Source organism: Astatotilapia calliptera, chromosome 9, assembly GCF_900246225.1.
Source record: "Astatotilapia calliptera chromosome 9, fAstCal1.2, whole genome shotgun sequence".
Lineage (NCBI taxonomy): Eukaryota > Metazoa > Chordata > Actinopteri > Cichliformes > Cichlidae > Astatotilapia > Astatotilapia calliptera.
The window spans coordinates 22,466,452-22,494,411 of record NC_039310.1 but is presented as its reverse complement, the minus strand read 5'-3'; the positions used below and the strand labels follow the sequence as shown (position 1 = coordinate 22,494,411).

General features: G+C 37.3%; 1 protein-coding gene across 2 annotated transcripts; it reads right to left on the bottom strand.

Moving 5' to 3' along the window:
* Positions 1-412: 412 nt before the first annotated feature.
* On the bottom strand, positions 413-27,960 carry cdh19 (cadherin 19, type 2). 2 transcript variants are annotated; one of them, XR_003273370.1, is made up of 13 exons: positions 27,694-27,960; positions 21,226-21,604; positions 20,785-21,079; positions 18,880-18,999; positions 15,068-15,235; positions 13,814-14,001; positions 11,497-11,750; positions 10,124-10,260; positions 8,415-8,536; positions 6,258-6,375; positions 4,478-4,729; positions 1,426-2,032; positions 413-954 (listed from the first exon to the last, which is right to left on the bottom strand). XR_003273370.1 is itself a non-coding variant. In XM_026180010.1 (13 exons), exons 3-13 carry the CDS (start codon positions 21,451-21,453, stop codon positions 1,518-1,520), a joined length of 2,397 nt encoding a protein of 798 aa, XP_026035795.1. In that variant the 5' UTR covers positions 21,454-21,604; positions 27,694-27,779; positions 27,857-27,960; the 3' UTR covers positions 413-1,517. The 2 variants fall into 2 exon arrangements, 1 of the variants encoding a protein (XP_026035795.1); XM_026180010.1 differs by having other exon boundaries at positions 413-2,032; positions 27,694-27,779; positions 27,857-27,960.

Sequence of the window (27,960 nt, the reverse complement as noted above, 5' to 3'; positions counted from 1 at the left end):
TTCTGCTGTGTTTTACTTGCATCTATTTGAAAGAGTGAGTGTAAACACAAAAAATATTTTATTTTATGTGCTGGAATGTGTAGAAAATAGGTTTAAATGTTAAACAAATTTATTCAAGTCAGAGAATGTTGCATATAATTTAATGTTTGCTTGACGCATAAAGTTAAAAGATTAAAACTGATAAAACAAGTTAAAAAAGAGACTTTTCCATTTGATTACATTTTGTATGATGGATTATGTAGAAAAAGTAGAATTGGGCTGAAAGATCTATCGCTTTATCACCTCTTCAGGTTGTAAATCGTGTTTTTAAAAAGTAACTAAGTAATTAATTACTTTTGAAAATAAGTAATCAGTAAAGTAACGGGATTACTTTTTTTGGGGAAGTAATCAGTAATTAGTTACTGATTGCTTTTTTCAAGTAACTTGACCAACACTGCATAGCATTTTCTTCAGCTTAAAGAGCACTTTAGCCTATTTAAACTCATTATTTTGGTTTTCCAGCGTACGAACACTGTTATAAACAGCCTATTTTCCTGCTGCAACAGAGAGCAGTTTCCAGCAAAAAAAGGTAATAAAGCCACTGAGCCCTCCCTACTTAATGCAACAACAGATAAACAGCTCACAGCTGAACACAGTCACCAAGTTAAGAAGCCAAAGAGCCATGTTATATTATTTTTGTCCATTCTTGGTGGAGGACAAAACACGCCTATAAGTAAATATTGACTGACTACAACTTGGATGCCCTGATACTGCCTGATCAGAAGGTGACTGCTTCCAAAAAATATAATTATAACAGCTTCACGGGATAAACAAAAATATGACGTGCTCTGTTCCCCCCACATCGCCAATAAAAACAAAAATGTAAGCTTTAAGAAGAAATAGTTCATCACTGGTTTTGAGGAGAAAGAAGATGCAAGCTCCAGTCTTGGTCACTGCATCCTGACCGCTGATCAGCTGAATAAGACAACAAGATTGATGATATTGTGCAACATGGCAGGTCAGTCTTTCATGCCCTGGTCATTTAAATCACTGACACATTTAACATAGCCAACGTCTAGTGATTAATTATGCTCTCAAACTCCATTATAATAGAAAAAAAATCATATCATGAAGTTTAAGTTATTCATGTTATTGAGCAGTGATAAACAAAATAAACAAAATGTATCAAACCGCCAGTATCTGTTTTTATATAAGGCTTGATCTTATCACTAAAGGAATGCGGGAGACTGACACTTTGATAAATACAGTTTCTCAGTCGGAAAATTTACTTCACAAAATGTCAAACTTTTTGTTCGAGTCAACTCTTAACACATCCATCATAGAGCAGGAGGCGGGGCACTCCCTGGACAGGTCGGCGTTCTATTGCTGAAGAGAGACAGATCACATTCACTCTCACATTCACACATAAGGCCAATTTAGACTCACCAGTAATCTAACATGGATTTGGACTGCATGTTCTTCATGAGTGCTTCTTGGACATCCACTCAGGAACAGGAGCGCTTGTTTAATAAATCAGATTAAAAGAGTGTGTCTTCCTCTCTTGCACCGTACCATGGTGTGAGTCTTGCTAAAGAGGGTCTGGGATTACAAACAGACTGGTCGGACTCCAAAGTAGAAGAGTCCAGTGAGCTCAGAGATCCTGTGGGAGACCCCGACCCTTCATATGCATAAATTTGAAGGTAGTCGAAAGGAGGAGCATAAGGATCTTGATCAGCTTCTGCCAGCCTGTCCAGAATAAACTGCCTGAAGACCTCGTCCTCCGGGCCAATGAGGTGCGACTCTCGGAGGGACATTCGTATGCTGGCCCTGACGTCTTCCCTTCGCATCCTCCTCTCCCTTCTCCTGGGGCGGGGACGCATTGGGACAGTAGGTTGGCAGAAGTCCAGCTCCACTCCTCCAACTCCTGATTCTCCATAATAAAACACCTTCTGCGACACAGTCTCAGGCAGCTCCAGCTCCTTCACCTCCACCTCACGTCCCTCCTGCTGTTTTCTCCTGTGTCTCCTCACCATCACCATTACGACTGACAGCACTGCAGACACAACACAGCAGGAGATCATTACAGTTAAACACCAGGGCATGAGCTTTGTTGTGAAAAAAAAAAAAAATCTACAGTGCCCGATGGAGCATGCATGCTGCGCACAAGCACACCGAAAAGTAATAGCTGCCAGATTTGTTTTTGTAGATGCAAGAAATCGAAATGATGGCAAATTAGGCAATACATTCTTTTTTAGTTTTTTTTTTGTTTGATTGGTTGTTTATTTTACTTCAGCTCACATACAAAGAAAGTGTTCCTTTATTTGCTCCATGTGGCACAGAATACTAAAACTCTTGTTATTTTGTTTCTGCCGGGTTTTCATCAGCTATTGTTCTCATCCAACAGAATGTTAGCATAGCAGGTTTTGTCATTAATCTTTCATGTGATGGGCACAGGGAGGACACAAAGCAGCCGAGGTCATAATAAAGCTCTTCACTATGCAAACCCATCAGTGTCCCAGGATGGCATTGCTACTGATGTATTGCAACCAATACGCACATTACCTGACATCATTGCTCTGCAAGCTTTCAGCATTTTAAAAGTGTGTGTTAAAGGCACGCTGGTGAGTCTTAAAAGGCAGATTCAAATGAAAGTGCAAATTTGTTAATGAAAAATCTTGCTATTTAACACACATTCGCATACTTGCCAAAGTGGTGTGAGCTGGAACTGCTTTAGCTCAACAGACCTGCTGGAAAACAGTGACTTATTTTAACGACAGTTTCAGTGAAGCTGACGTTATAAAACTCCAACATCTCGGGAGTTTGATTTACTGGTTTCCTTTTCCATAAGTAATATTGAATGAAAGAGCAATTACCAGTGAGATCCTCTCTGAATGTACTTTACAAATTTTACTAATTAACTCTTCCAGTGTATTTTTTTATTAAAGCAGTTTTTTTTTTTTATTGAATATTCTTGTTTGATTCGACATCTTTTATTCCAGTCAGACTTTGTCGTGACGTCGTATCAAAACTGACGTCTTGCTTAAAAGTGGAAATTATAATTGGAAATACTTTAAAATGCTTCTACACTTTCTCCAAAACCCAGACAAAAAGGAGCTACAGTTAGGCAACAGTGTTGTAAAAAGTACCTTACTTTTTTCCTTTTTTCTTTGCATATTTGAAATACTTATGTCTCCATTAATTAAACAAATTTTAACATTAGACAAAAATAACCCACATAAATACAAAATTGTTAATGAACATGAGACATTTTTTTTTATTAGTAGTATCCAAACCTACTTGACCCTGTGTCAAAAAAGATTCGTGATAACTGGGAATGAGTCTTTCACATTGCTGCACAGGAATTTTGGTCCACATTGGTACATTTTAGGAAATTAACACCATGTTTAATGCCATGCCAAAAAAATCTCAAATCAGTTTTAATTCTGGTCTTTAACTAGACCACTCCAAAACCTTCATTTTGTGTTTTTGTGTTTTTTAAGCCACTCAGAGATAGATGTGGAGGTATGTATTGGATCATTGTCCTGCTGCATAACCCGAGGGTGCTGGAGCTTCAGGGCAGAAACTGATGGCATTATCCTGGAAGATTTTCTGGTACAGAGCAGAATTCATTGTTCCACCAATTATAGCAAGTTGTCCAAGTCGTGGAAATGTCCCAAAATTTCAACTTTTGTCTCGTCAGTCCACAGAATATTTTTCCAAAAGTCTTGGGGATCATCAAGATGGTTTTTTTTGGCAAATATAAGAGGAGACTTTGTGTTCTTTTTGGTCAGTATTGGCTTTTACCTTAGAACTCTCACATGATACCATTATTATTCAGCTTTTTTGTTGTTGTTGAATCATGAACACTTACCTAACTGAGACAAGTGAGGCCTTCAATTCTTTAGATGTTTTTCTGGATTCTTTTCTGACCTCCTGGATGTTCATGCACTCTTGGTGTAATTTTGGTAGGCCAGCCACTCGTGGGAAGGTTAAACGCTGTGCCAAGATTTCTCTATTATTTGGATAATGGCTCTCATTATAGTTAAGAGTTCCATAGTCTTTGAAATGTCATTGTAAACCTTTCCAGACTGGTAGATGTCAATGAATTTGTTTCTCAGTGGTTTAATTTGATCATGGCATGATGTGTTGCTTTTTTGCAACATTTAGGCTACTTTACTTTTTCAACAGGTTCTGTTTAAGGGATTTCTTGATTCAACAGATCTGACAGCAATCAGCTGTGGTTGCGGCTACTGACATTGTGCTCTGCTTTCCAAAAATATGGTTAATCCTAGTTACTTCATGATTTAACAAGGAGGCAATTACTTTTTCAGGTTTGGATAGGATTTTCTAAACAAATTAAATTATCACTTTAAAACTGGATTTGGAGTTTGCTCGGGTTATCTTTTTCTAGTACTACAAAATTTGTTTGATCATTTGAAATATCCACTATTCAAAACTTAAACAGGATATGCAATGTGACAACATTATGCTTGCTTACCTGTGAGTGTGACAAGGCAGAACAGAATCCCTAACAAGGTTTGTAGGCTCACCCCCATGGAGAGAGCAAGGGCTTCCACCCCTCCTGTGGGACAATGACCTGCAGGCTGACAGCTGCACACACTAATGGTCAGAGTGCTAGTACCGGAGAGGGCTGGAGAGCCACTGTCTGCCACCACCACAGGCAAAAGGTACTGGGTTCGATCCTTACGGGTGAAAGTACTCCGGCGTGCCACGATTCCAGCTGTGTTGTCTAAAAGGTATGCCAAATGTTAGAGATGCCCTTTTCAGCATTCTTTAAAAAAACATGAGAAATCCCAATGTGAATGCTGATGTGTCTAGACAATACAAGGAGAAAAACCTGTGAAGTGACAAACTTAATGCAATTTAAAATAAAAACCAGGCTCTCTAAAAAGCCCTGCGCCTTGTCAAATCAATTTCTGGTCAATGTATAAAAGTAAATTTGGAAAATGAATTTAACTTCTGAGTGTGCCTGTAAGACTTCATGAAGGCACTGAACAAAAAACTTCTTTGGAGTCAAATAAGCCTTGTGGCATATGGAAATGTGTTTTATTAAACTTGTTTCTTGATTCATTATTCATTTCCTGGTTGCTGACTGGACTGCTGTGCTTGAGTGGCTAACCACTCATACGCTGCACCTGCATATATTTCATTCTAACTTACTCAACACATTCAAACATGCTCTGTACTTTAACAATGATGTCTCTTCAATTTGCTGCCCATTTTCATTATAAACCCTAAAAAAGGGTTGAGTGCACTCTAAGCCAAACACCTCAATTTGCTCACTCAAAAGGCAGTCAGCCACACAAAAAGTAGAACCTACAGAAGGATTTTCCTCCCAGAATATTCCAGGATGCATTTATTTATTTTTTCTTTAATCAAAAAAATATCGCTGTTATTTTGTCCTTAGCCTAAAATCATTGCAGGTTATGACTTAGCTGTTGTTCATTGCTTTTCTGGCAGGAACCATATGGGATACTGTGGCTTCTTCTGGTTTTGAGTTCATTTTTGCTCCACAGCCTAAAGCATCTGATGGAAAATGTCAGTGATTTGCAGGATGACATTTTTTGGAGCAAGAAGTATAATTATACAGATTTAGTTTATGCTGAGGGTCTCACTGCAATAGCCCTGAGTCAGTCAGCAGCTGGTTCGTTGCACTTGGAGGGAAAACAAGTCACACTGTGACCGATTACATTGTTAGACTGACATCACATTAATCTCTGTATTATTATTTTTCTAGTTTCTAGACTTTCTTTTAATCATTCACTGCACATGTTTTGAGGTGAATTTGGGGAAAATATGCCTGTTTTCTGAAAAAGAGCTAAGTGGGACTATAAGCAACACTCTCACTCACATATATGTCTATACAGAAAATATAAAGCTTTAGCCTCCACAGAGAAGCTTAGAAAATTGTGAGAAACAGGTGCAGCAGTGACTCTGATTCTTTCTCAAGCTTCTAAAACTCACAATTAGTCGTCGTCTTTCCAAAATGAATAATGGCATTACCTCATAGTAACATTCTGGCATGGATTGAATGAATTCAATAATACAGAGTAATAACTGCGCTTTAGAAGCTAACTGGCCAACTTTGTGAGTATGAAACAACACAGACGCTCTAAATGATTCCCTTGTTGTGAGTCGTTATGCTACTCTAAGAGCCTGTTTGATGTAACTCAATAGTTACTGAATGAGCATGGTATCTAGTAATTCTAAAGCAGACACATTTGTATGCATTTGTATATTATTGATTTGACTATAACCTTGATTATCTCTGATTGTGAAGTTTGGATTAATGCGCTTCTCGGGGACCATAGAAAAGTAGAAATGATGTCCTTCGACAGGGTCGTCTGGATCAACAGCGCTGAGCAGCTGAATGAGCTGAGAGAATAAAAACAGAAAATACAGAAAAAACAAAGCTGCAAGAAGTGATGATAGTAAGTAAGGAGGAATTGTATCCATCTGTTCATATATACATACAGATGTAGAGTGCTTAACAAATTTATCAGACCACCTATCATGGAAAAAAGAAAACATGGGCATTTTATAAATCTGTCAAAAAATTTCATTGTTATTAATACGTGAAAAAAAAAGTTACCAAAAAAACCTGACTTCATATATTTATACCCAAATTTGAGCTACTGCACTGAAATTAATGAAGCATAACATTCAACCATTGTAACAAATTTCTGCTCAGGAATGCAATTACATAACTGTAATTTGGCAACTTTATCAAAAATATTGTGGTTTGCTATTTTTATCTGCTTTATTTTGGAAAACAGTAAATGTGAAAATACGGGCATAACAAAAATAATGAATTTTTTAATATTTATTAAATAATTAGCATTAAAATTATCAATTTGATTAAAGAGCTTGCCCGTACTGGTGGAAACAAAATAAAATCATTTTGGTAATTGCCAGTCCTGGTAATTTTCGGCAGCTGTGGCATAAATGAACCTCATTAGATAATCTGTATCATCGTGCCATTTTAGGAAAGCCTCCTTTAGGAACATCCTCTTTATACGGTGGCCCTGAGAGGCCAAACAGACTGCAACTTAAGAAAACACCAGCAATAAGAAAAACGCTGCAAAAGCACACAAAACACAACAGAATTAGGAAACATGACAACAGAAATAGGAAAAAATAGATTTCCAAAAGCACAAGCAAGTGTTTCTGGGGAGACAATAACCCGACGGACCAGTTGCAGGAACCAAAATATGCTAAGAATTGCGCTGGGAGACACTTAAAAGAAGTGGAGGATCTATCAGTTTTGTGAGGAAAGAAAAGATGAGAGGTAAGTGTGTTAGCCTAACTATTAGCCTAAAAATCTATCATCAGTATTATATGAATCATGATAAAACTGGTGTTTTCTTAAGTTGCAGTCCATTTGGCCTCTCAGGGCCACCGTATCTTTATTGTGATTTGGAATGTATAGCTTCAGAACTACATTACAGCATTATAGGAAAAAGATGTATAAGGAATGCAATTAGTATAACAATTCTTTACCCAAGTTGAATTAATTCTAGTTCTCAACTTACATGGTGTGGTGACCTAATAAATTTGTTGAGCACACACACGCACACACACACACACACACTAATATATATATATATATATATATATATATATATATATATATATATATATATATATATATATATATATATATATATATATATATATATATATCTCACAGTATTATGCAAAAGTTGAGAATCACAGTTCCGTTCTTTGTATTTTGCTTCCAAGGAGCCAGACTTATTTGTCAATTATTGAAGTTGGCTTTAGCAATAGTTCACAAGGCCTTCTTTCAGTAATTGTCTTTGGACACTGGCTGCTTTTTCACTTATTTACAATTCAATTTTAATTTATACAGCGCCAAATCACAACAACAGTTGCATCAAGGTGCTTTATATTTTAAGGTAGACCCTAATTTCAATCCAGTTTTAACAGTCTTAACATTTACCTATGAATCATTCAAACATCAACAAACCACAATATTGAAGGGATGAACCAATGTAGCTCTCATTTCTTTAATGAATCTAGGAAAAATGCCAAAGATAACACAGGTTGACATACATAGTATGTTTTGCACCAAAAATGTTGAGTTATCTGGATAATCGGACGGCATAAAAGTGGCAAGTCAAGAAAAACTATCTACAGAAAACCTTTCCCAATACTACTTAAAAAAAATAACAAGAAAGCTTGCCTCAGAAAGTTCAGTCTGTGTTGTGTCAATACAGCTATTTCCCATTTTCAAGTCTGGCTCTTTGGAACCAAAATGTAAAGAAGATCAATAGATAGATAGAAATACTATAGGACACAATATGACAACTTTTACAGTTCACATTCATGTATATTCAGCTTTCCACTCTGCAGTGTAGTAAATCGTGAACATCAGTGCATCATAATATACATACTTCTCCTGCCTGCGTCCCCTCACAGATATATGGCTGGTAATCTCTTGCAAGCCTTGGCACATTGTCGTTTATGTCCAGTACTTTGATGAACACCACCACAGAGGAGGATAAATGGTTCTGCGCTGCAGTAGTGAAGATAGACATTTGCTGGAGTCCACTGGGTCCATGTATCATAAATGCTTTGTAAAAGCTCTGTCAAAATAACACTTAAGACTGAGAAATGTTTCTGTCTTCTAGCTTTAGGAATGTGGGGGAAAAAACGGGCACCAGCATCACACTGCTTTCACCAAAACAAAATAAACGATTCAACAGTAAACAGTTATACCTATTATGGAAATTTAAGGCTCCAGTCTACACTAGCTGTTCCCAACATTTTTTTCTGAGGTGCACCCACTGGTCTGTGAGATGGAAACTGAACGACTAGTAGGTAGAAACGAAAATATATCAAATTTGACTTTTTCCTGCAAGCTTGTAATATCTCTACTCTTCAAAAGTTGTAGACTTTTGAGAGTGGAGATGTAATTGTTTTTCTTTCTTTTTTTCTTTTCTGCAAAAGAATGACAAAAATATGACATTATCTTTTACCACGAAGACAGCATGAAGATAGAATTTTAACACAAGACCAGCTGGATAAAATCAGTTACAAACAGGTTGCGGCGCCTAAAAATAATTTTGATTGCTTTGGTTGCCAGCATATTGCCGTTGTTGTGCATAACTTGCATGTCATTTACTTTGCTGTAGTGAAGCTTGAAAAAGTGTGAAGCAAAATGAAAATGCAGAACATTTACTTTTAAAGTTAATGTTGTGGCATCACCACTGCAATCAACACATTTCAAAATGTACTTTTTCAGGCTAACAGTCTTCACTTCCAATTTGCATCACTCATTTCTTGGTTTCACGACCACTTGGTGAGTAGTTTAACTACAGGTCACCGTGGCAATCCGCTATCTACCAAAGCCCTCAAAAGGAGGTTTTCAGCACACCACTGTATACCTCTTTGCGACCAGTTTCACGACAGCAACCTGTTGTCAACCAGTTGCAGAATACATACTTTTCTTCAGGCAGTAGTGGTCAGCAGATGGTGACGGACTCGTCTCTAAGCCTGTATGAATAGGACTTTACCAAATGATTTTACAGCGACCTCCAGCAACCACTCACAACTGGTCAGGGAATACACATTTGTCCTTACCCAACTGGTTTGCTGCCAGATGACAGTCTCTAGGCCTGTGTGACTGAGGCTAAATGACACAATCCATGAAGAAGTGGAATAACACACTCCATGAATATATCTCTCAGTCCTGACACTCTGGTGTCTAAGGAGTGACGGAGAGTCGATGAGTGAGTGGGTGAAGGAGAAGCTAAGATACTGTTGGGTTGTGATTTAACAAGAAACCTCTGTCCATCACATGACCTGCTGGCGATTAGTACATGGTAGCAGAAAACGGATGACTGAGTAAATGAATAAGGACACATTTTTAAAGTCAATGGAATTAAAAGTCAAGCTATTTATTTGTTGCTTTTAATTCCATATTTTAAACAACAATCCACTGTCCAGTGTTTGAAAACCCTGTTTGTGAATCTCTGCTATAGTAGATTTCTCATCAGCAAATTGCTGGAACATATTTTGCACACGTTTGGGAATAATTGTGCCATAAGTCAACCATTAACATTACCATACGCTCTTATAAAATACATGAAACTCTCCTTACTTGTTTCCTTAGCTTCAACTGTCACATTGTGCCAGGCTGCAGTCTCTCTGTCCAAAGACTTAGCGACAGTTATCGTTCCATTGTTTGGGTCTATTTTAAAAGCTTTTGTGGTATCGCTCCTTTTGTCAACAGAGTATCTGGAAGAAAAATCATGGAGACATACCATTTAGAAGGAAAGGTTGTTTTCTGGGCAAACAAAACATTGCGATACCACAGGGAGATTAATTAGGCAAACTGCTCAATTTTTTAATCTGTTGACAGATATCCAACAAAGCAAGTACACACACGAGCTAGTCTGACACAGCGACAACAACACTGTGAAAACAAAGCACCTCATGCAGATGGCATTGTATTTTCACAGTTATTTAAAATGAATATTATTTTTAATCTGACCAAAGACATTTTCTGTTTTGACATAAGTGTATAAATAGAAGGTAAAAGCAGGTAGACATGGAAATTTGTAACCATGGAAAAAGAGACAAGCTTTTATGGCAATTAAATAATAGCTGCCTTGCATGATATTATGTTTTGTGGCATGTTTGCTGGTAATGGGTGACAAGTTGATCTACAATTTTTTGTCAAAATAATCGTCAGGCAGCATGAATGTAACTATCACAAGCAAACCAGGCCATTTTTATTGTATACCACTTTCTCATCATCATTGGACTCTTAATAAAAAGTGATTAGAACAACCTGGTAAATTAGGATATCAGAGTAATGCAATCTTTCTGTGAGCTACTTTGCTGATAACAGCATGGGGAATTTGACCACAGCAACTTTAATCATATTTACTAGAACTGCGGAAACCACTAAAATGTCAGCCTGAATTTATTAATCAATGAGACACTGTCACCAAAGGGACAGTAATAGACGCTAGGCTGAAGATGATATGCAGCACCTGCCATTCTTAAGCTCTGCTGAGATGGACTACAGGCACCAGTAGTGCGGCTGTCTCCTTTGCAACGTGCCCCACTTGCAAATGACTGCAAATCTCAATTCCATATGCCACCTCGTATGGTGCTTTATTACATTCCCACGTCCTAGCAACGTTGCTTTGTGATAATACCACGGCAATAGATAGAAAAGCCTGTGAGGTTAAAAAAAAAAAACTGTCATGATTTATTCAGCAGGGCTCATTTCCTACTAAAGTAATATGAGATAAATATGACCATGTACAGGGTATCCAGAGATCAAGGGTAAAAATGGATGCACCGAACCGGTAACACTATTTGAAATGAAATGATTTTTCACCCTGTGGAGGAAGCTGTCTAAAGATGCTCAGCCCATGCCAGCTTGGGTATCTACCTTATCATTATCGTACTGGTAGTCGGATGGCATATGCCATTCTTCCTGGTTTAGACAGTTCACATTACCTGATGGGATTGTTGACAGTGTCAGTGTCTCTAGCACTAACGCTGCCAACCACAGTTCCCACAGCTGCATTTTCAGGAAGTTTCCACTCGTAGACTGGCGAGAGGAAAACAGGTGGCTCATCCTCATCTTTCACAATGACTTTCACTGTCGTCCTATCAGTGAAGTCGTCCAAACTCAGAAAACGAGTGTCCACGTGGTCATTGACCGCCTCAGCGGTCATGTCGAAACGTCTCTTAACTTCAAAGTCCAAAGGCTGCGAAGGAAAGAAATACTCAACTTTTTATAGCTTGTATTAGAACAGAGGTTGTTACAAGAAGAATAAAAAAAACATAATTTATCACAATTAAATCAAACAGATACAACTTTTGAAAAACAAAGAAAGTTGTATGTAAAACAGATAATTTTTTCTGAGGAGAGCAGGACATGACTGCGACTGGATGTTGGACTTGTTTAGTTAGTGTCAATATGCTACCAGCTGTGAGTATGCACTTAAATAATGCTGCAGTTTTGATTAACATGCTGCTAGTAATAAGAAAACAGCATGCAAACCATTACCACTTTCCCAGGATGATTCAGAAACAGAGTCAATAATGTTTGTTATTTTATTTCATGATCACGGCATCTAAATTGAAATCTCCTGTTCTATAATTGAGAGAGGTATTGCATATAAGTGTGAAAAAGTAAAGTGAATAAGGTGAAATCATAAGTTCACCAACACCCAGACAGCAGTCTTCATTCTATATAAGTGTATTAACGGTATTCAGGAACTGATTTTTGTTATTAATTTGAACTAATTCGGTCAATAACTTTTCAATGTTCTCTGAATTAACCAATAGATTAATTGGCCTTGTGGTTGTGGTTTTGCAACAAGATGTGATTATTTCACTGAAAAATAAATAAATAAATAAACACACACACAGACAATATCACACAGGTTTGGACCACCCTTTGGCTTGGTTCTGTTGAAGCAGTTGCTGATCATTTGCACAGCATGCTTTGGCTGTCAATCACAGTCTGTCAATAGACACAGGAGTCTGACAGTTTGCAAAGGAGTGAAACATGACATTTAGCTTAACTATGAGCACTGACTGAAAACAGATTATAAGAAAAGTTAGGCTCGTGTATGTTTAGTGCAAATGCTTGGTTATACTGACACATGCCATTCATATATATGTACGTGTGTGTTGTTTGCTGTCCCTTCACATTTTCCTGCAACTGACTATAGTGATCCTTTTTGTTTTCGTGAGATATGAATACTTTAATGCAATTTCTGGTTCTTAATATTAATATGTAACACTAATCAATTTTGATTGTTATTAGAGCCACCTTAAGAAACAAAAATAGTCAAAAGACGTTTTTTATTATTCATATTGAGAATGAAGTTGAAATTTTGAGGATAAAGTTGAAACACTCTTTTGAGAATAAAGCGGAAATGTCGAGAATAAGGTCAACTCCCTTCATCCATCTCAATATGCATTCTTGTGTGTACTTGGGTTCTTCTGGACTTGAGAAATGTCATCAGCTGCAGCCCGATTGTCTGATACAGCATCATCCCTTCTGTACTGCACAAAGGTGTAACCATCAAAATCCTTCCATCTCACCATTTTTACCTATTTCACAATGCACAAATGAAGCCAAGTCTTCCAGGCTTGTTTACTCATCTACTAAGTCATCTACACAAGGCCTTTTGTAGAAGGTCCAGCAGCTGTACACTAATGACATTAGTGCCATTAGCTTAAATTTAAAACTTTATTCTCAATATTTCAATGTTTTATGTTATTGTGTTTTAACACAAAGTACTTTCAAGTACTGCTGTACCCAAATGCCCAACCCAGAGAAGGACTTGTGGCTAGACAAACACACAGACACACACACAAATCTTGGGTTAGTTGTTTGGTTTAGCCTCTCCAAAACAACAGCCATTTCTTCTTTTTTTGTAGAAAGCATATCTGAATAGAAGCTCAGGGTTTCCTGTACCATGCAAAGATCATTGAGTATAGCTGGTAGTTTTGAGATTGTTGTTCAACAAATGCAATCTACCCTTTACTCTCCACTTGAACTGTTTAACTGTATGTAACCAAAGCTTGCTTAAAAGTGACTGGTAAATTTAGATTATTTGCAGACTTCAAACAGAAACCAGAATGTTTCAAGTACCAACCTGCTCTGCCGATTTTACATTTTCATACGCAGCTATAGATTTATAGAATGCACACACACACACACACACACACACACACACACACACACACACACACACACACACAGATATTCACAGAGAATCTAAATATTCGAGGTAGATATTGTAAAGGGATTCACCTTGGCCAGTAGAATCACTCCCTCTTGTGTTACTGGGTCTGTTTTAATGATAAAAGTGCTTTCTTCCAGTTCACCCTCCAGACTGTAGGTCATTTTGGCATTGATGCCAGTGTCTCCATCCTCTGCCATGATTCTGCCTACTGTGGTGCCGATGGCTGCGTTTTCGGGGACAGCAAAGGTGTAAAGGTCTGAAGAAACAAGAATATTTTCTATGAATCATTTTGATGCCATTGGGCTCAGAAGATGAACCTTGGAACAGGATATTAAAAGGAATACAAAATTTAGTTGATACCAAACTGGTACTTGTGCTGTCTGCAATGACACTTTGAAAAGTTGCTAAATTTGGAGCAAAAAACAACAAATGAAAAAGTTTCTCCACCCGAACACAGTATACAGAACTTGACAGTAACTTGTTAATAGCTAGTCAAGAGAGGCTGCTTGTCTATAAAGTGATAAGAAGGAAGAACATTGTGGTGGAGGGTCAATTTGTGTGAGTCAAAGATAAGTTGTGGCAACACATAATCCCAGCCTAACTGTAATAAGAAGATGAGAAAATGTGATTGTGTCTTTGAGCAACTCCATTTGGATGGCTGCCACAACTGGGTGGAACTCGACACTCGACAGGAAACCAGCTGCTTGTGAAGAAAAAAAAACTGTGCCGATAATAATTTGCAATTACGCGACAAAACACAGGACATGGTTCAAAGCACAGTGTGGCCATACAATATTTAAAAGGCCTTTTGACTGAACATAAAATCCATGGGACACATTCAATGAATGTGAATGTGACATTAATAGTTAAAGGTATCATTCTTGCTGTCTCAGTCCTACAGAATTGATTTCTTCCCACGGCATTCATTTAGTGGGGTTTATCACTGGGAAAGCTAGGTTTGCTTCCAAAGGTCATGACAAATGTCCTCTCGTGTGTGAATGATTAAATTCATCCAGTGTATGGAACATGTACACAAGCGCAAAATGAGCAAAACATCCCAATCGCCTTTGCTGTCTCCTTCACTCTCTCTCATTCGTCTCTCAAGCCTGCCATCTTTTAATTTTGGCTGCTGGCTGAATAACAGACAGCTGAATGCAGCACAAACCACCCACCCGAGCCGGAGAAGTGTGATCAAATAAATAGCTCATAGGTATAATATTAAACATGTCCTCACAGACTGCAGTGCTTTGTACTCTTTCATTGATTCCCTCACTGTGTATGGCCCAATGTTTGCATCACTGTGAGTCATATCTGTGACTCACGCTGCTGGAATGTGGGTCCATTGTCATTGACATCAGTCAAGCTGACCGTAACCGTAGTGGAAGAGGAATAACCGCCGCTGAGACCCAGCATATCCTTCACCTGCACCACCACCTGGTACTGCTCTCTGGCTTCACGGTCCATATTTTGCCAAGATGTTACAATAATCCCTGCAGGTAGATAAGACAGGGAGAGAGGAGGAGGGGGCCAAGAGGAGTCTTTGGTTCATTAAGACAGCATTAAATATATCTGTGGGTGATTTTTTTTGCTTTGTTTTGTTTTTTTTACAATCAACTGTAAGTAAACAAACTTTGCCTGAAGTTGCACTTGAGCGCGCTGTGCAAAATGTGCAGTAAAACTGCATCACAATAAATGTCCAGTCTTCAAATTTAATCAGCACAAAAAGGAATATTAAGAGGGCTTTCAGATGACTTAATGCTTCCTCTGTCTGGGCAAACTGGAAGATGAGGGCAACAGTAAACAGTAAACAATTTAAATCAAACAAATTAGATTGACCCGACAAATTTATAGGCCATTTGTGGATTTGAATTTATCTCAATATCATGTTCACTGAATCTTGTGTTGAAATGACGTAAACATTTTCATATTCTCCATTTTTACTATGAAAAGATCAAACATGCTCTGTGAAGTTGGATGGAGTTAAACAAAAATATATATATATATATATATATATATATATATATATATCAAGTCAAGTATTTATTTATTGTCATTGTCAAAGAACAATGAAATTGCGTTTGGGGCTTCCGTACAACCCGTAAAGAAAAAAAAAAAAAAAACCCCTTAAAACCCAAGTGTAAATATTTAACCCAGTGTGACTTCAGTGCAATGAGACAATCCTTAGCAACAACATGAGAACAATATTCAATTGAACTAACAATTTGCTTTCTAAAAAGTCATATTTGGACTTTTGCATAGTGCAGTAATTTGCATTAAAATATTTTATTCCATGCCGGTGATGCCCTCCCCCAACTTATTACAGTTAAGGTCAATAACATGTGTGGGAAGTGCTGTAACTGACCTCGGATTTACACAAGAAAATAGCGAGGATGCATGTGGGCATTAGTAAAATCCATTGTCTGTCATAGGATGAACTTGTCTAGCTGGCCTCAAAAGTAGCTAAATCTGTCAATAGCTCTTTTAGGCTCCAGTCATTCTAGGGAAAAAGTGGTTGTATATGATGAAAATTAGTGCGACTGTGAATGTGACGTATGATCTTCTTGCCTTTTAAATGGTTGCTTCGAAGACAGAGACCAGCTCTAAGACCACTTAGAGTTAGCTGCCATCTTCAAATTGGTGTTAGCAAGTCAAGATGGTGATAAAACATGCCGAAATGGCACTGAGACAGAATCCGTCTGCTATCAGTTTTTGACTGAATCAAGTCTGTGAATCAAGTCTGAATCATGTAAGTGCCAACTTGATGCAAGTTGGCACTTACATGCAGTCTGTTTGAGAAAATACCCCGATTAACTGTGATAAATCTCAAATCTGTTGCTATCTATATCAGACGGGAAGTGCTGTACCAAAGTCAGGGGAGGACGTGCCACAAGGAGACTGCATAGAATCCACACATCTACACATCAGGCACATTCTCTCAAATCTAAAAGGGTCAGTTTTTTAATTTATACTAGAGATGGCACGATACCACTTTTTTATGTCCGATACCGATACCGATATCATAAATTTGGATATCTGCCGATACCGATATGAATCCGATATAGTGTTTTTTAATCAACAAAACTGTTTTTTAAATATCTTGCTGCATTTTGTATAAGTTCATACTCAAGTTTAAAACAATAACTACACTAAAGCTATTCTGTTATACCTGTATGCAAAAAATTTTTTTTCATAGTTCAGCAATACTGATCAATCTAATAAACTTAAACCTACACCATCCTCCCTATTCTGGTATTTTAAAGAGTACTTAGCGTAAATATTAAGCAACCTAACTAATAGGGTTCCAACTCCCAGCAACAACAAAAATAAATAAATAAAAAATAGGGAACCACCCCTCACGCTCCACCTCATGATGCTTAATCGACGTAATCAACCTTAATTTGATGCAGTGTGAAAAAAAATGCACAGAAATCAATTATTTTTCAAGAAATATTAAATAGATTCAACATCTTTCTTCAACAAAATTGCAGACTGCACAGATAGTACCTTCCCAAAGGAAAAAGTACTATAGCTTACTAGGGTATATTAGACTTAACAGTTACTATATACAGTAATTGACTTCTATTCATTTTACATCAAATTAAAACTTTGGGTGTCAGATAATTATTTATTAAAAGCTCGACATTTTAAATGAGAATAAGAAAGAAAAGTATGTCTTTGTGCCCCCTTTTCCCTGTTAATGCCCTATCGGCCCCCCTGGCTAAACTTTGCTAGATCCGCCCCTGCACAGTTACCAGCGTCAGCTACGTAGAAAAAGATCCTGGTGTAGAAAGTAATATTAAATACATTCTAACAACAGCTGATCAAGCTTAAACGTGCTGCTGTTGTTCAGCCGCTGGTTTCCTCTTTCTGGTGCAAAGTGGGCCAAAAACAAACCAGAGAGACGGACTGGCGACAGAAAAGCCGATCAGCTGATCATTAAGCAGTTTCATGATTGAAGTAGCAGCCAGAAGAAGCAGTCGCTCCATATATCGTTTGTTAAGCTTAACGCAGGAATGCTTTACAAACATTCAGAGATGGACTTACACACTTGCTTTACTTCTCTCGGGGATAACTTTGTCGGAGATGAAATGCCGGGTTGCTAGCTAAGCTCCAAATGCTATCCAGACCAGGTCCCGCATGCCACAGCTGCTCTATCACGTGATGCATACTGCTCCGCTAACTTTCTGAGGTGAGTTACGGCGCGTTACAAGTTTTGTGAGGTGCTTTCGTGATATTTAATGGATCGGATTACATTTTTTATTTTTCTCTGATATCCGATCCAGTAATTTAGGTCAGTATCGGACCGATACCGATACGTAATATCGGATCGGTCCATCTCTAATTTATACATTTCTAAACAAATGGAGGCAGCTAGTTGATTTTAATAATTACCCACATTCTCCCAAGAACAGCACAAATTTGTGGTTCAAAGCTAAGGGAGAAGGTAATAGCTGCATTTTCTAAGACAAAGAACTAAGTAAAAAGCAAGAGGACCACTTTGACCCATCTCTCCTTGCTAATTAGTCGCTGAATCCAATAACTATTTTGACAACTATCACATATATAAAACACGCTTGTCAGAGTTAAATTTAGCTTAGTTTACAGTAAATAGGCTACTACAAACTAAAGTAACTCACGCTTGTGTGTTTTATTATTTGATGGAGCAGATGAGTTCTGCTCATCGGGGGAGACTGATTGCAACCTGCTGGCAGTCTATCAGTGTTTATAAATTGGATGGTGATTTATTGCAAACCATTGACAATCTCTTTGAGAGTATTTAGAGTTGTTCTTGATCTGAGTTGGACTAAGAGAGCTCGCCTCCCACCAGGCGCCTGTTGCAACCATTGCCTTGTGAACGAAAGTGGTTACTGCAACTACTAGCAATTGGTCCCAGACGGCAAAACAAATGCAGCACAATTACTGCCAATCATCAGTTTCCTGGTTGCACAGTTTGCTGTCCAATTTTACTCGACTGTGACTGAAGCCTTAGAGATACATTTACCAAGTAAGTTTATGTAATCTTATAATTAAAAAGAAATGTTAAACTTGCCAAAAGTGAAGATCGGACATTTTCCTGATTAAACACAATGGCTAGTTTAAACTAAAACACTTTATATCTGTCAGCATCATGTACCGGTCTTTGGCTCCACAGAGAAGTAAGGTTCCCCCTGCAGGATGGAGTAGATGAGCTTGGCGTTGTTTCCAAACATGGGATCATCAGCATCTGTGGCTGTCACCTGTGCCACTGTGGTCCCTGTGGGGGGGGATCAGATCACACAGTCAGAGTTAGCTCAGGCAGCAGTTCCAGTCGATGGGGAAATAAAGTGATTATAGTATAGTCCCGCAGGGTCTGTCTGACTGGCTCCAGGGGGGAGTAGTGGAAATGGAAGAGGGTGGATAGTTGAGGTAGGGTTAGAGGAGGGATGTTGACTAAGGCAAAAGGGTTGATAAGGTGGGGGCGGCAAAGCAGCCTTGGCCTTTCACCACTCGGTAAGGCGGTGCAGGTGTGCGTGACAGCCTCTCCAGCCCTATTGTGACATCTCACTCTCCACGTGCCGCTTGTTTTCTCTCCTTCGTTCTCATTCACCTTTATCTGTCCATCTTTCACACTTACTCGCATTTTCTCCATTGACCATATCCTTGTCCTTGCTTTGCTTTTTACAGTATATTTTGCTCCCTCAGCCCTCTTCCCTATCTAGTTCTTTCTTCCCACAGAGCACTCTGTCTTTCACACAGTCAGGGATTTACCGCAGCATTTCTTATTTTACAATGCCCTCACTCCAACCTCTCACTTTCTCTTTCTGAGTCAAATGCATTATGATTTATTACGAGCTAGATATTATGCTGCTAAAGCAGATTACATATAAATTGAAATGGTAATGTCTGTGGTATGAAAGGGCAGTGGTTATAATAACATTATTTAAGAAATTTATCCATAAAGGCATTGGAGCTATCATACAGAATCCAATATTTTTAACTTCCTGAATAGGGACAGATGACAGACATTCATATAACCTTTTGTTCATTGTCTTCAGTCAATATTTCATTTAAGAAAATTTATTTCAGTAGCATGTCAGTTTTTATCAATACGACAGAAAAAAGTTTATTTGCAAATAAATTACTCCTTTTTGTGACTTATATTTTAAATACAAAAGACGGATCCTTACAGATCTAGGCATCATGTCCTATTAATACCAGAAATTGTACAAAATAATTTGGAGGGAGCAGTGAAGAAGAGTGATTAACATAAAAGGTAAAAATGCTTTGAGCTGTCAGTAAGAGCAAGACCTGTATAGTATAAGTATGAAATAATTATTTCCCCATTTTAAGAAAGAAATTTAGAAAATTTCTACTATAATACTGATTATTAATCTAAACTCAAGTGAAAAATGCTAATGACTTCTTGCTCTTGTTGATATTCTTAAAAGGAAGGCTGATTAGTGGGTTAAAGATTTACAACTCATTGTGACAGAACAGCCTCCTAAGTATTTCTCTCCTAAGTTCAACAGGCAGCGATTGCAATAACGTGGCTCTGTAAGTATTAAGAGTCCTTAATACTTACGGAAAGGTTTTGAACTACAGCCCATTCATTCTTGACTGTTTCTAGGAAGTGCCATCTAGCAAAGTGGAAGCTTAGAAATTCTCTTATAAGAGTCAATAAAAAGTACATGTATGTTGAATATTGCTATTACCGCTAATATTACTAATACTTATTTACACATTAAGTAGTAAAAGCTGAGATTTAGATTTAGAGACTCTCTACTGCTGATGGTAATTTTGGTCCTAAACTATTGAATTTTAAAAAAGGCTAGACCTGGACAAAGACGTGTTTAAATTGTAATGCCAACATGCCAGTACGAGCATGCTAATGCCACAAGATTAGCTTGCTAACACTAGATCAGAATGTGAAAAGTGTTCTAACAAGCACACCATTAACAAAGCATAACCAAGGCTGTTAGAAATGACCTTTTAAAATGTAGTTAGTGTCTGTGTTTTCAACATTTCATAAAGGGACTTTTTCACTTTTTTTCACACATACCAATTGGACACATCTCAGGAATGCTGGACACATATGGCTCATTCTGGAACTGGGGGACATTGTCATTAATGTCCTGCACTGTGATGATGAACTCTGACTGGGGCTCCTCTGGTTCGTTGGACCATCTATTGATGGCCTGGGCTTGGAGCACATAGAACGCCTTTTCCTCACGGTCAAGCTTCTTCAGTGTCCGGATTTCCCCAGTATACTCGTTTATTTCAAACACATCTCCAGCACCTTCCCCTGATAATATGTACTTGATGGAAGACTCACCTTGATCAGAATCAGATTTGAGCTACAAAAAGAAAAGGAAGGTATATTAATGTTTTTGTTTTTGTTTTTTTAAATTTTGCATATTTTCTCGAGGTAACTAGAAAGCATGCATTTTCAAAGGGAAGTACCATATCAAGGACATGGCAGACATTCAATGTGAAGCAGTACCTGGCCAATAACACGAGGAGTAGGATCTTCCTCGGGGACAAACAGCTGTTTCCAGATCCAGCCTCTCTTCAGGCGACGGTGCAAATGAGTGGACCCCTGAGCCAATTGTTGGGCTTCCAGACCCTGAGTACCTCTCATATCACTCAGCACCCCACCAGGAATCATAAAAAACACCATCGCCACAGCCAAAACACTCGGCATGCTCATTTTTACAGTCCATCCATACATTTCCTCTGCACTTCACGTGGATAGTGGACAGAGGATAGTAGTTTCACTGGTCCATGTTACAAATTCTTCATTCACCAGCACCATAATTCATGATCCTGGCAGTGTTGCATCCCATCTTGTTATGATGTGGTTTGTATGCATGACCATGTCTCTAAAATAAAAGTTAACAATTTAATTAATGTCTGCACTAAGAACTTCTCAGTGGGGCACAGAGACTGAAAAACTGTCAGTGGTAAAATATTATCTTTATGATTTAAAAGGTACATTTTAAAAATTGGAATATTAAAAGAGAACTAATCAAAATATATTTACTTTTGACCCTGAAAATATTTGCATACTCTAGTTAATAAAAAGGCCAGTCTTTTGTCAGCGGTATGTAAATATGATTGAGAGGATCTCTATTTGATTAATAAATGATAATCTAATCTATAGCATTAACTAAGCCATAACTGATGATTAGTAAATTAGACGATTGGATTCTAAACATGCACAAAAACAACTTGAAGGTACTTGGATATAGAATTTGTGCTATATTAAAAGTAGTGGCTAAATTCTGTGTCCTATTGTCCTATTTGGGGGCTTTCACATACCAGTTTCTTTTTTCTTTAAATAATTTTTTTACTTTCACGAAAAACTGCAATTAAAAATTAATTTGTCAGGTTTTTGTTAGGCTGCATAACCAAGAGTTAATTAGGTTACATTTAGGAAAAGATTGAAGTTTAGAGATAAATATATACACCATCGATATGTCGAAACCAGAAACCCTTCTGAAAATCTATGCCAAAACTTGCCTTAACCCAGTGTGAAACTTCCTATAAATATAACTCATCATGTCAACACAGTCTCCATGTCAACTGTGATTGACTGTGATCAGCCCCCTTGTTTCCTCCTATGCTATTTTCTCTTCTGTCACTATTACGCAAATTGATAAAAAGAGGATGTATCAACTTGAAGAGAGAGAAATTGTAGATCAGTGGAGGCACCTCACACAGAACTTTAAATAATGGCAACCGCAGCAGGCTACATTGTAGGTTCTACATAAATTTGATGTAAAATTACAAAGCATACAGTACCCTGGATATTTAGATGGCTATCTGGAAGGGGTCCTTTACAAGCATCCAAACGTAATTATTTGGGAGACACAGCTGTAGCTATTGCCTACATCCACCACATCATGTATAGATACCAAAGAACATCTTGTGTTTGATTTTGAGATGCCAGAGTTTTGCCAAGCAGCAATATTTGATGCCCCAGGCATGAGAAGAGGTTGCATATAAAAATGCAAACATAACCAAATCACTTGTTGACACTTGTTAACAAGCTCATCTTGAAGATTAACTATTAACAATGTTGAAATATTTAAAAGTGCTGTTAAAATACAGTTCTGCATTTAGGAAGTTGATTCTTATAAAAAATATTGTCAACTTCTGTTCTGTTTGATATCTATGAGTGCACAACAACAAAGCAGATATCTAACAATTCTGAGATAGAAAATCAAAGGAGAACCGTTTTGTTTTGTTTTTTCATAATCCTGCAGTCCTGCAAAAGCATCTGAAAACAGTCCTTTGTTTTGAATCCAGACAAGGGCCTGTATTGTGTTATAGTGATGGTGGTGCTGAAAGGGGCTAGGGCGGGGGTGGGGCAGAACATCATTCCTTAAGCATGACACTGCACTCTGCAGCTGACTAATGAAGACTTCTAATTAGATCAATGTCTGCCCAGACATGGAAAACAGAGACACACATGCCTCTGACAAACTATGAGTCAAATCGATGCACCAATTATAATGTGGACCAAGATCAGGGTCAAGAGTGTAAGGACAATGAAAGTCAGGCAAGACAGCAAATTAGTTAGGACCACACAGATACATTATCTTGCACTGACAGCATTGCTCAAGTTAGAAGACTTTAATTTGGACAAATTCATCAATCCTCTTTATAGGAATTAAATGTGCTGTTGTTTTTCTTTTCCACTAGAGACAATAAATATCTATCTTTTATGCTGCACAGGGAAACCACTATAGTTGATAATAGTCTATCAACAATTTCCCCAGTTTTATTTTCTGCCTTATTATTTTAGATGTATTAAAGACTCGAAATTCTTTCACTTCACTTTTCATTTTTGACTTCTGTCCTACATGGTGAAGCAACACAAATTATTTATCTTCTCATTAAACCTTAACCTAACTTTATACTGCTCTCCGGTCAAGCAGCAAACCATACATCAGCACTCAGTGGGATCAGTTCTCATTAAGGGATAGAATTCACAATAGCCATAATTCTAAACTCTCTTAATAGGATTTTTTGACACTGCAATATAACCACATAACATATACAGTCCCACTATGTGAATGCTTTAATACAGACTGCTGCACAGGAGCAGTGCATGGTTTGTTAGCATCGCTGGTTCCCGTGGAAATATGCACTATACCCCAGGAAGTTGTTGTAGCAGTTAGAGTAGCTCCAGTATTAATGCTTTAACAGCTCATAGTGTTCATGTTTAATCTTGTAAAAGTAAATTGGCTGTCAAGACCTATTTGTAATGAGCTGGTAAAATCAATTACTGATGCCTTTTATTTCTTAAATTCAATTTCGATACAGAACGTGAAAAAGAGTATGTGTTTATGCTTATGTATGTCCTTACAGGCCGTATTCATATCTCCAAGCATCGTGGAGTGACATTCCAATTAGTGGCCAGTGAATCGTGAGCCGTTATGGTCTTTCATAGGGCTGCCAAGCATGCGCCCAAACTGAACGCCTTGTGCCAAAACTAGAGAAGAGCCCTCAATGATGTTTGTCTGAGCAACTATTCAGCTGCCAACATGCCAAGGAGTCTGCCTCAAAATCTTCCCGAGGATATCAGTGTGGCCAAAATAGTGCACAGGTCAACAGATGTTTTTTTAATGCCAATTTAACAAGATGGGCCTTTCTACAAATAACTGATGAAATTCTGGGAAAATAATATGGCCAAAAAATAGCTCGAGGCCTGTAAATAGCAAGCATTAAGGAGCAAGTGAAACATATGTCCATGGGTGACAACTATCTTAATAGTACTTGATAATAACGGTGAACCTGCCAAAGTCTACATAAAAGACTTTTAGATTATGATTTGATTATGATTTCATAGTTATTAATTTTTACAGGTATGCATATGGTCTGAAAAAAGCAGTGAAACAAGAAAACAGAAAGAAAGATCACTGGACTCCACGGTTCCTTTCAGAAGAAATTCTCATTCTGCATGACATGCTGTACATGCAGAGTGCCCTGTGGTTGACAGCCATTCATTACCTCTAATAGGCCTTCTTCCCATTTCTAGCAGACCTCCTGTAGCCTGTATGTACAGAACGCTACTCTACCACATGACAGAATGACAATGAGCTGCAGTCTCACAATGTTAAGCACTAGATGCGCTGAGACCGTCACATCATTTTCCTATATGGTGATGTGTTCTAGCTAATAAAATGACGCTCTTTTGTAGGAATGGTTCCGGGATGCTATTAAATTGTGTCTAATGTGCCAACACAAATGTTGCAACACAGCAATAAAGAAAAAGCAGCTTTCACTTGACATTGTGGATGACATGTCAGTATCAATATACAATGCTCATTCTAACTGCTAAATAATACTAGCTTCATGAGATAATTAATTATTGTGGTTTTCAAGCATAAACCGTCAATCATCTTCTTACGTGGTGCCGTGTATGATAACTGAGAAAAGGAAGCACTGAAATACACTTTGAATACAACTGTTTGAAATCTTTAAGAAAAAACATCTGTTAAGCCTCACTTCTTTAAGATCAAGCTTCTAAGACAAAATGTCCTTAATTGGTCATTTGGGAGCCTACCATGGGACTTGGTTGTTTACTGTTCAGCTCCATAAAACAGTAACACTGACATGTAGCACTTGTTTTCTAATCGGGGTGTCAAACAAGTCCAGAGAATGAACTAGAACAACCAGGGAATGTCAAGCCATCATGTACTTGTTAGTAAGTAATTTGTTTGATTTTATTATGTGCACAAGTGGAAATCATTGCTGCTTAGCAAAATGTCACGAATTTCCATTGACGGTAATCAGCAACAGCACTACATCCTGTTATTTCTCTCCTTTCTTTTCCATCAACAGTAATTAAGTGATACTACTAGAGTTATTGCAAAATAAAATAAAAGGAATCAGTGAATTTCTATTTCATTATAATAAAAAGTTTGATACAAAAGTATTACATCAAGCTTGAAGATATCAGATATTTTTTGAGAAAATATTTTGAGTGAAAATAACTTAAACGGCAGACTCATATGGAATAAATAAGTCAGTATGCTTTTGAATTAATCACTTTTGACATTAAAAATAAATGCAAACATTGAGGAATATATTTACAAGTTGATACATGAATTGATACGACTTGCTTTGTGTTTATTTACTTTTATATTATTTAATTTACTGTGCCATTTTCATGTTATTTTCATGTTACGAATCAGTTTATCCATTTTTAATTTATTATTGTGTTTTTGGATTTCTTACACATGCCCCTGTGCACTGGTACATTGACCATCCTGCTGTATTTTCTCCAATGCATATTAAACTGCTCTCTCTAATGATTTATCCCTACTGCTGATCGGCTATAGAAGGCTTAACTGCCCACATGTAAAGCCAGAAAAGGAACATGGTCGTCTGTTCTTCCTGTCTGCCTCCCTCACATCCATCAGATGTTATTCTTCAGGTGCTTTTTGCAATTTTATTCATTAATTATTAGATTTCCTTTAGACAACAATTTTTACTATAACTATTAACATTACTCTTGATAGATAAATTAGAACAATATTAGTAACTCCTGACTCTTAGAAATTAGAGCTGGGAGTTACCAACAGTTTTGTTTTCAGTTATTAATTTTGGATTAGATTAGTTTATTTATTAGTTATAATTACTATTATTAGTTTAGGGAAGAATCTTGAATCTAATAACTCAATTGTGGGGTTGTTGGAAAGTTTTCTTCTCTTGTTTTTTATCAGGAGTCTCATCTACTTAATTTGTATTTGTTCTTTATGAGTATTTATGTTCACTTTATAAAAAATGTCTTGATTTGCAGCACTGTTGTTGCATTTCATAGGTTAGATTCAGGGAGCAGAATGTATTTGGGGGTGCATCCAGGATCTGGACCTGGCTGCCTCTCACACCAAAAATAAAAACCATAACCCAAGAATAGCTTTTATTTGTGTACTATTGAAACTGATCAGCAAAATTCCATTATGAAGACAGCGTTCTGTCGTCATAATGGAATTTTCTTGATCAGTTGTTCTGTTATACAAGAGGCAGATGCCTGATTTCATAACACACTTTGAATGACAAGCCCTCTTTGCATCATGCAGCACAAAAACATAAAGAAATGTGGTGGGGGTGCATACAGAACGTTAAACTAATACAGGAAAAATTCAGTTTAAAATAATTAAATTAACAGATGAAATGGAAAATTTTGGAATGGAAAACTGGAAAATAAGTTTATAGCGATCAAATGCTAAAAAAAAATAATAAAAAAAATAGCATTTTATATAAGTTTATAAAGTGTATTTTTATTCTAACTTTAATTTCTGGGCATTTGAAGGCATATATTTATATAAAATGTCATATATATGGAGTCATTTATTTCATTCTGTACTGGTTTGTAATTTTAATTCATGGTCCTCCATAGCCTACAACTAATCATCAGTTTAGCATACTGAGTGGCCCAGCATTTAGTCCTTGTTTATTCACACATGTCCATTCACATAAACTTTATTTTCTCTTGGTTGTTTAATTGTATCGTGAGAATGTTTTTGGTATATTCAGGTATTTGTATATCTGCGTTTATTGTCCTTAAATAAGTGACCCAAAACACTGAACACACATCATTATAGGTAATAATAATCTATTTAATTGTTACTTTTTCATTAACTCAATATTTGAAAATGTAGAATATACACAGGAGTCAATTGCTCAATAGAATAAAAAAGTATATTTCATAGGAAGCTATTTTTCCATCAAAAGCCATCTATAAAGAGCAAAAACTTTACAGATGTCTTGCTGTGACTAATACACAGAACCCACGGGCTCATTTAGAATTCATGGAGTGAAGCTGTGCCCTGCTTTTATGTTTCAAGCTAAGTTATTCTTTGTGTTCTTTTTTCTTATTCTAGAGAATATATATAAACTTGCATCGAATTATCTTCTTACAAAAGATAATCACTTTAGCAACCAAGACCACACCTACCTGTTTGTGTAATTCTTCTGTCACCCAAGCCACTTGTCACCAGCTGCCATCAAGAAAGATCATTGCTGAGTGTAAGAAAACACAATCTGCTTAACTAAATACCCTGGTACTGGAAAGCAATTCAGTCACCACAATAGCAGAAGCAAATGCTCATAGTCCTCACAATGCGTAATCCCCTCCACTGACGACCTCCCCTTATCTTCTTCTTCTTTGCCCCTTTTCTGCTCTTCTCAAACTTCCTGAAGAAGAACAAACACAGGGTCTATT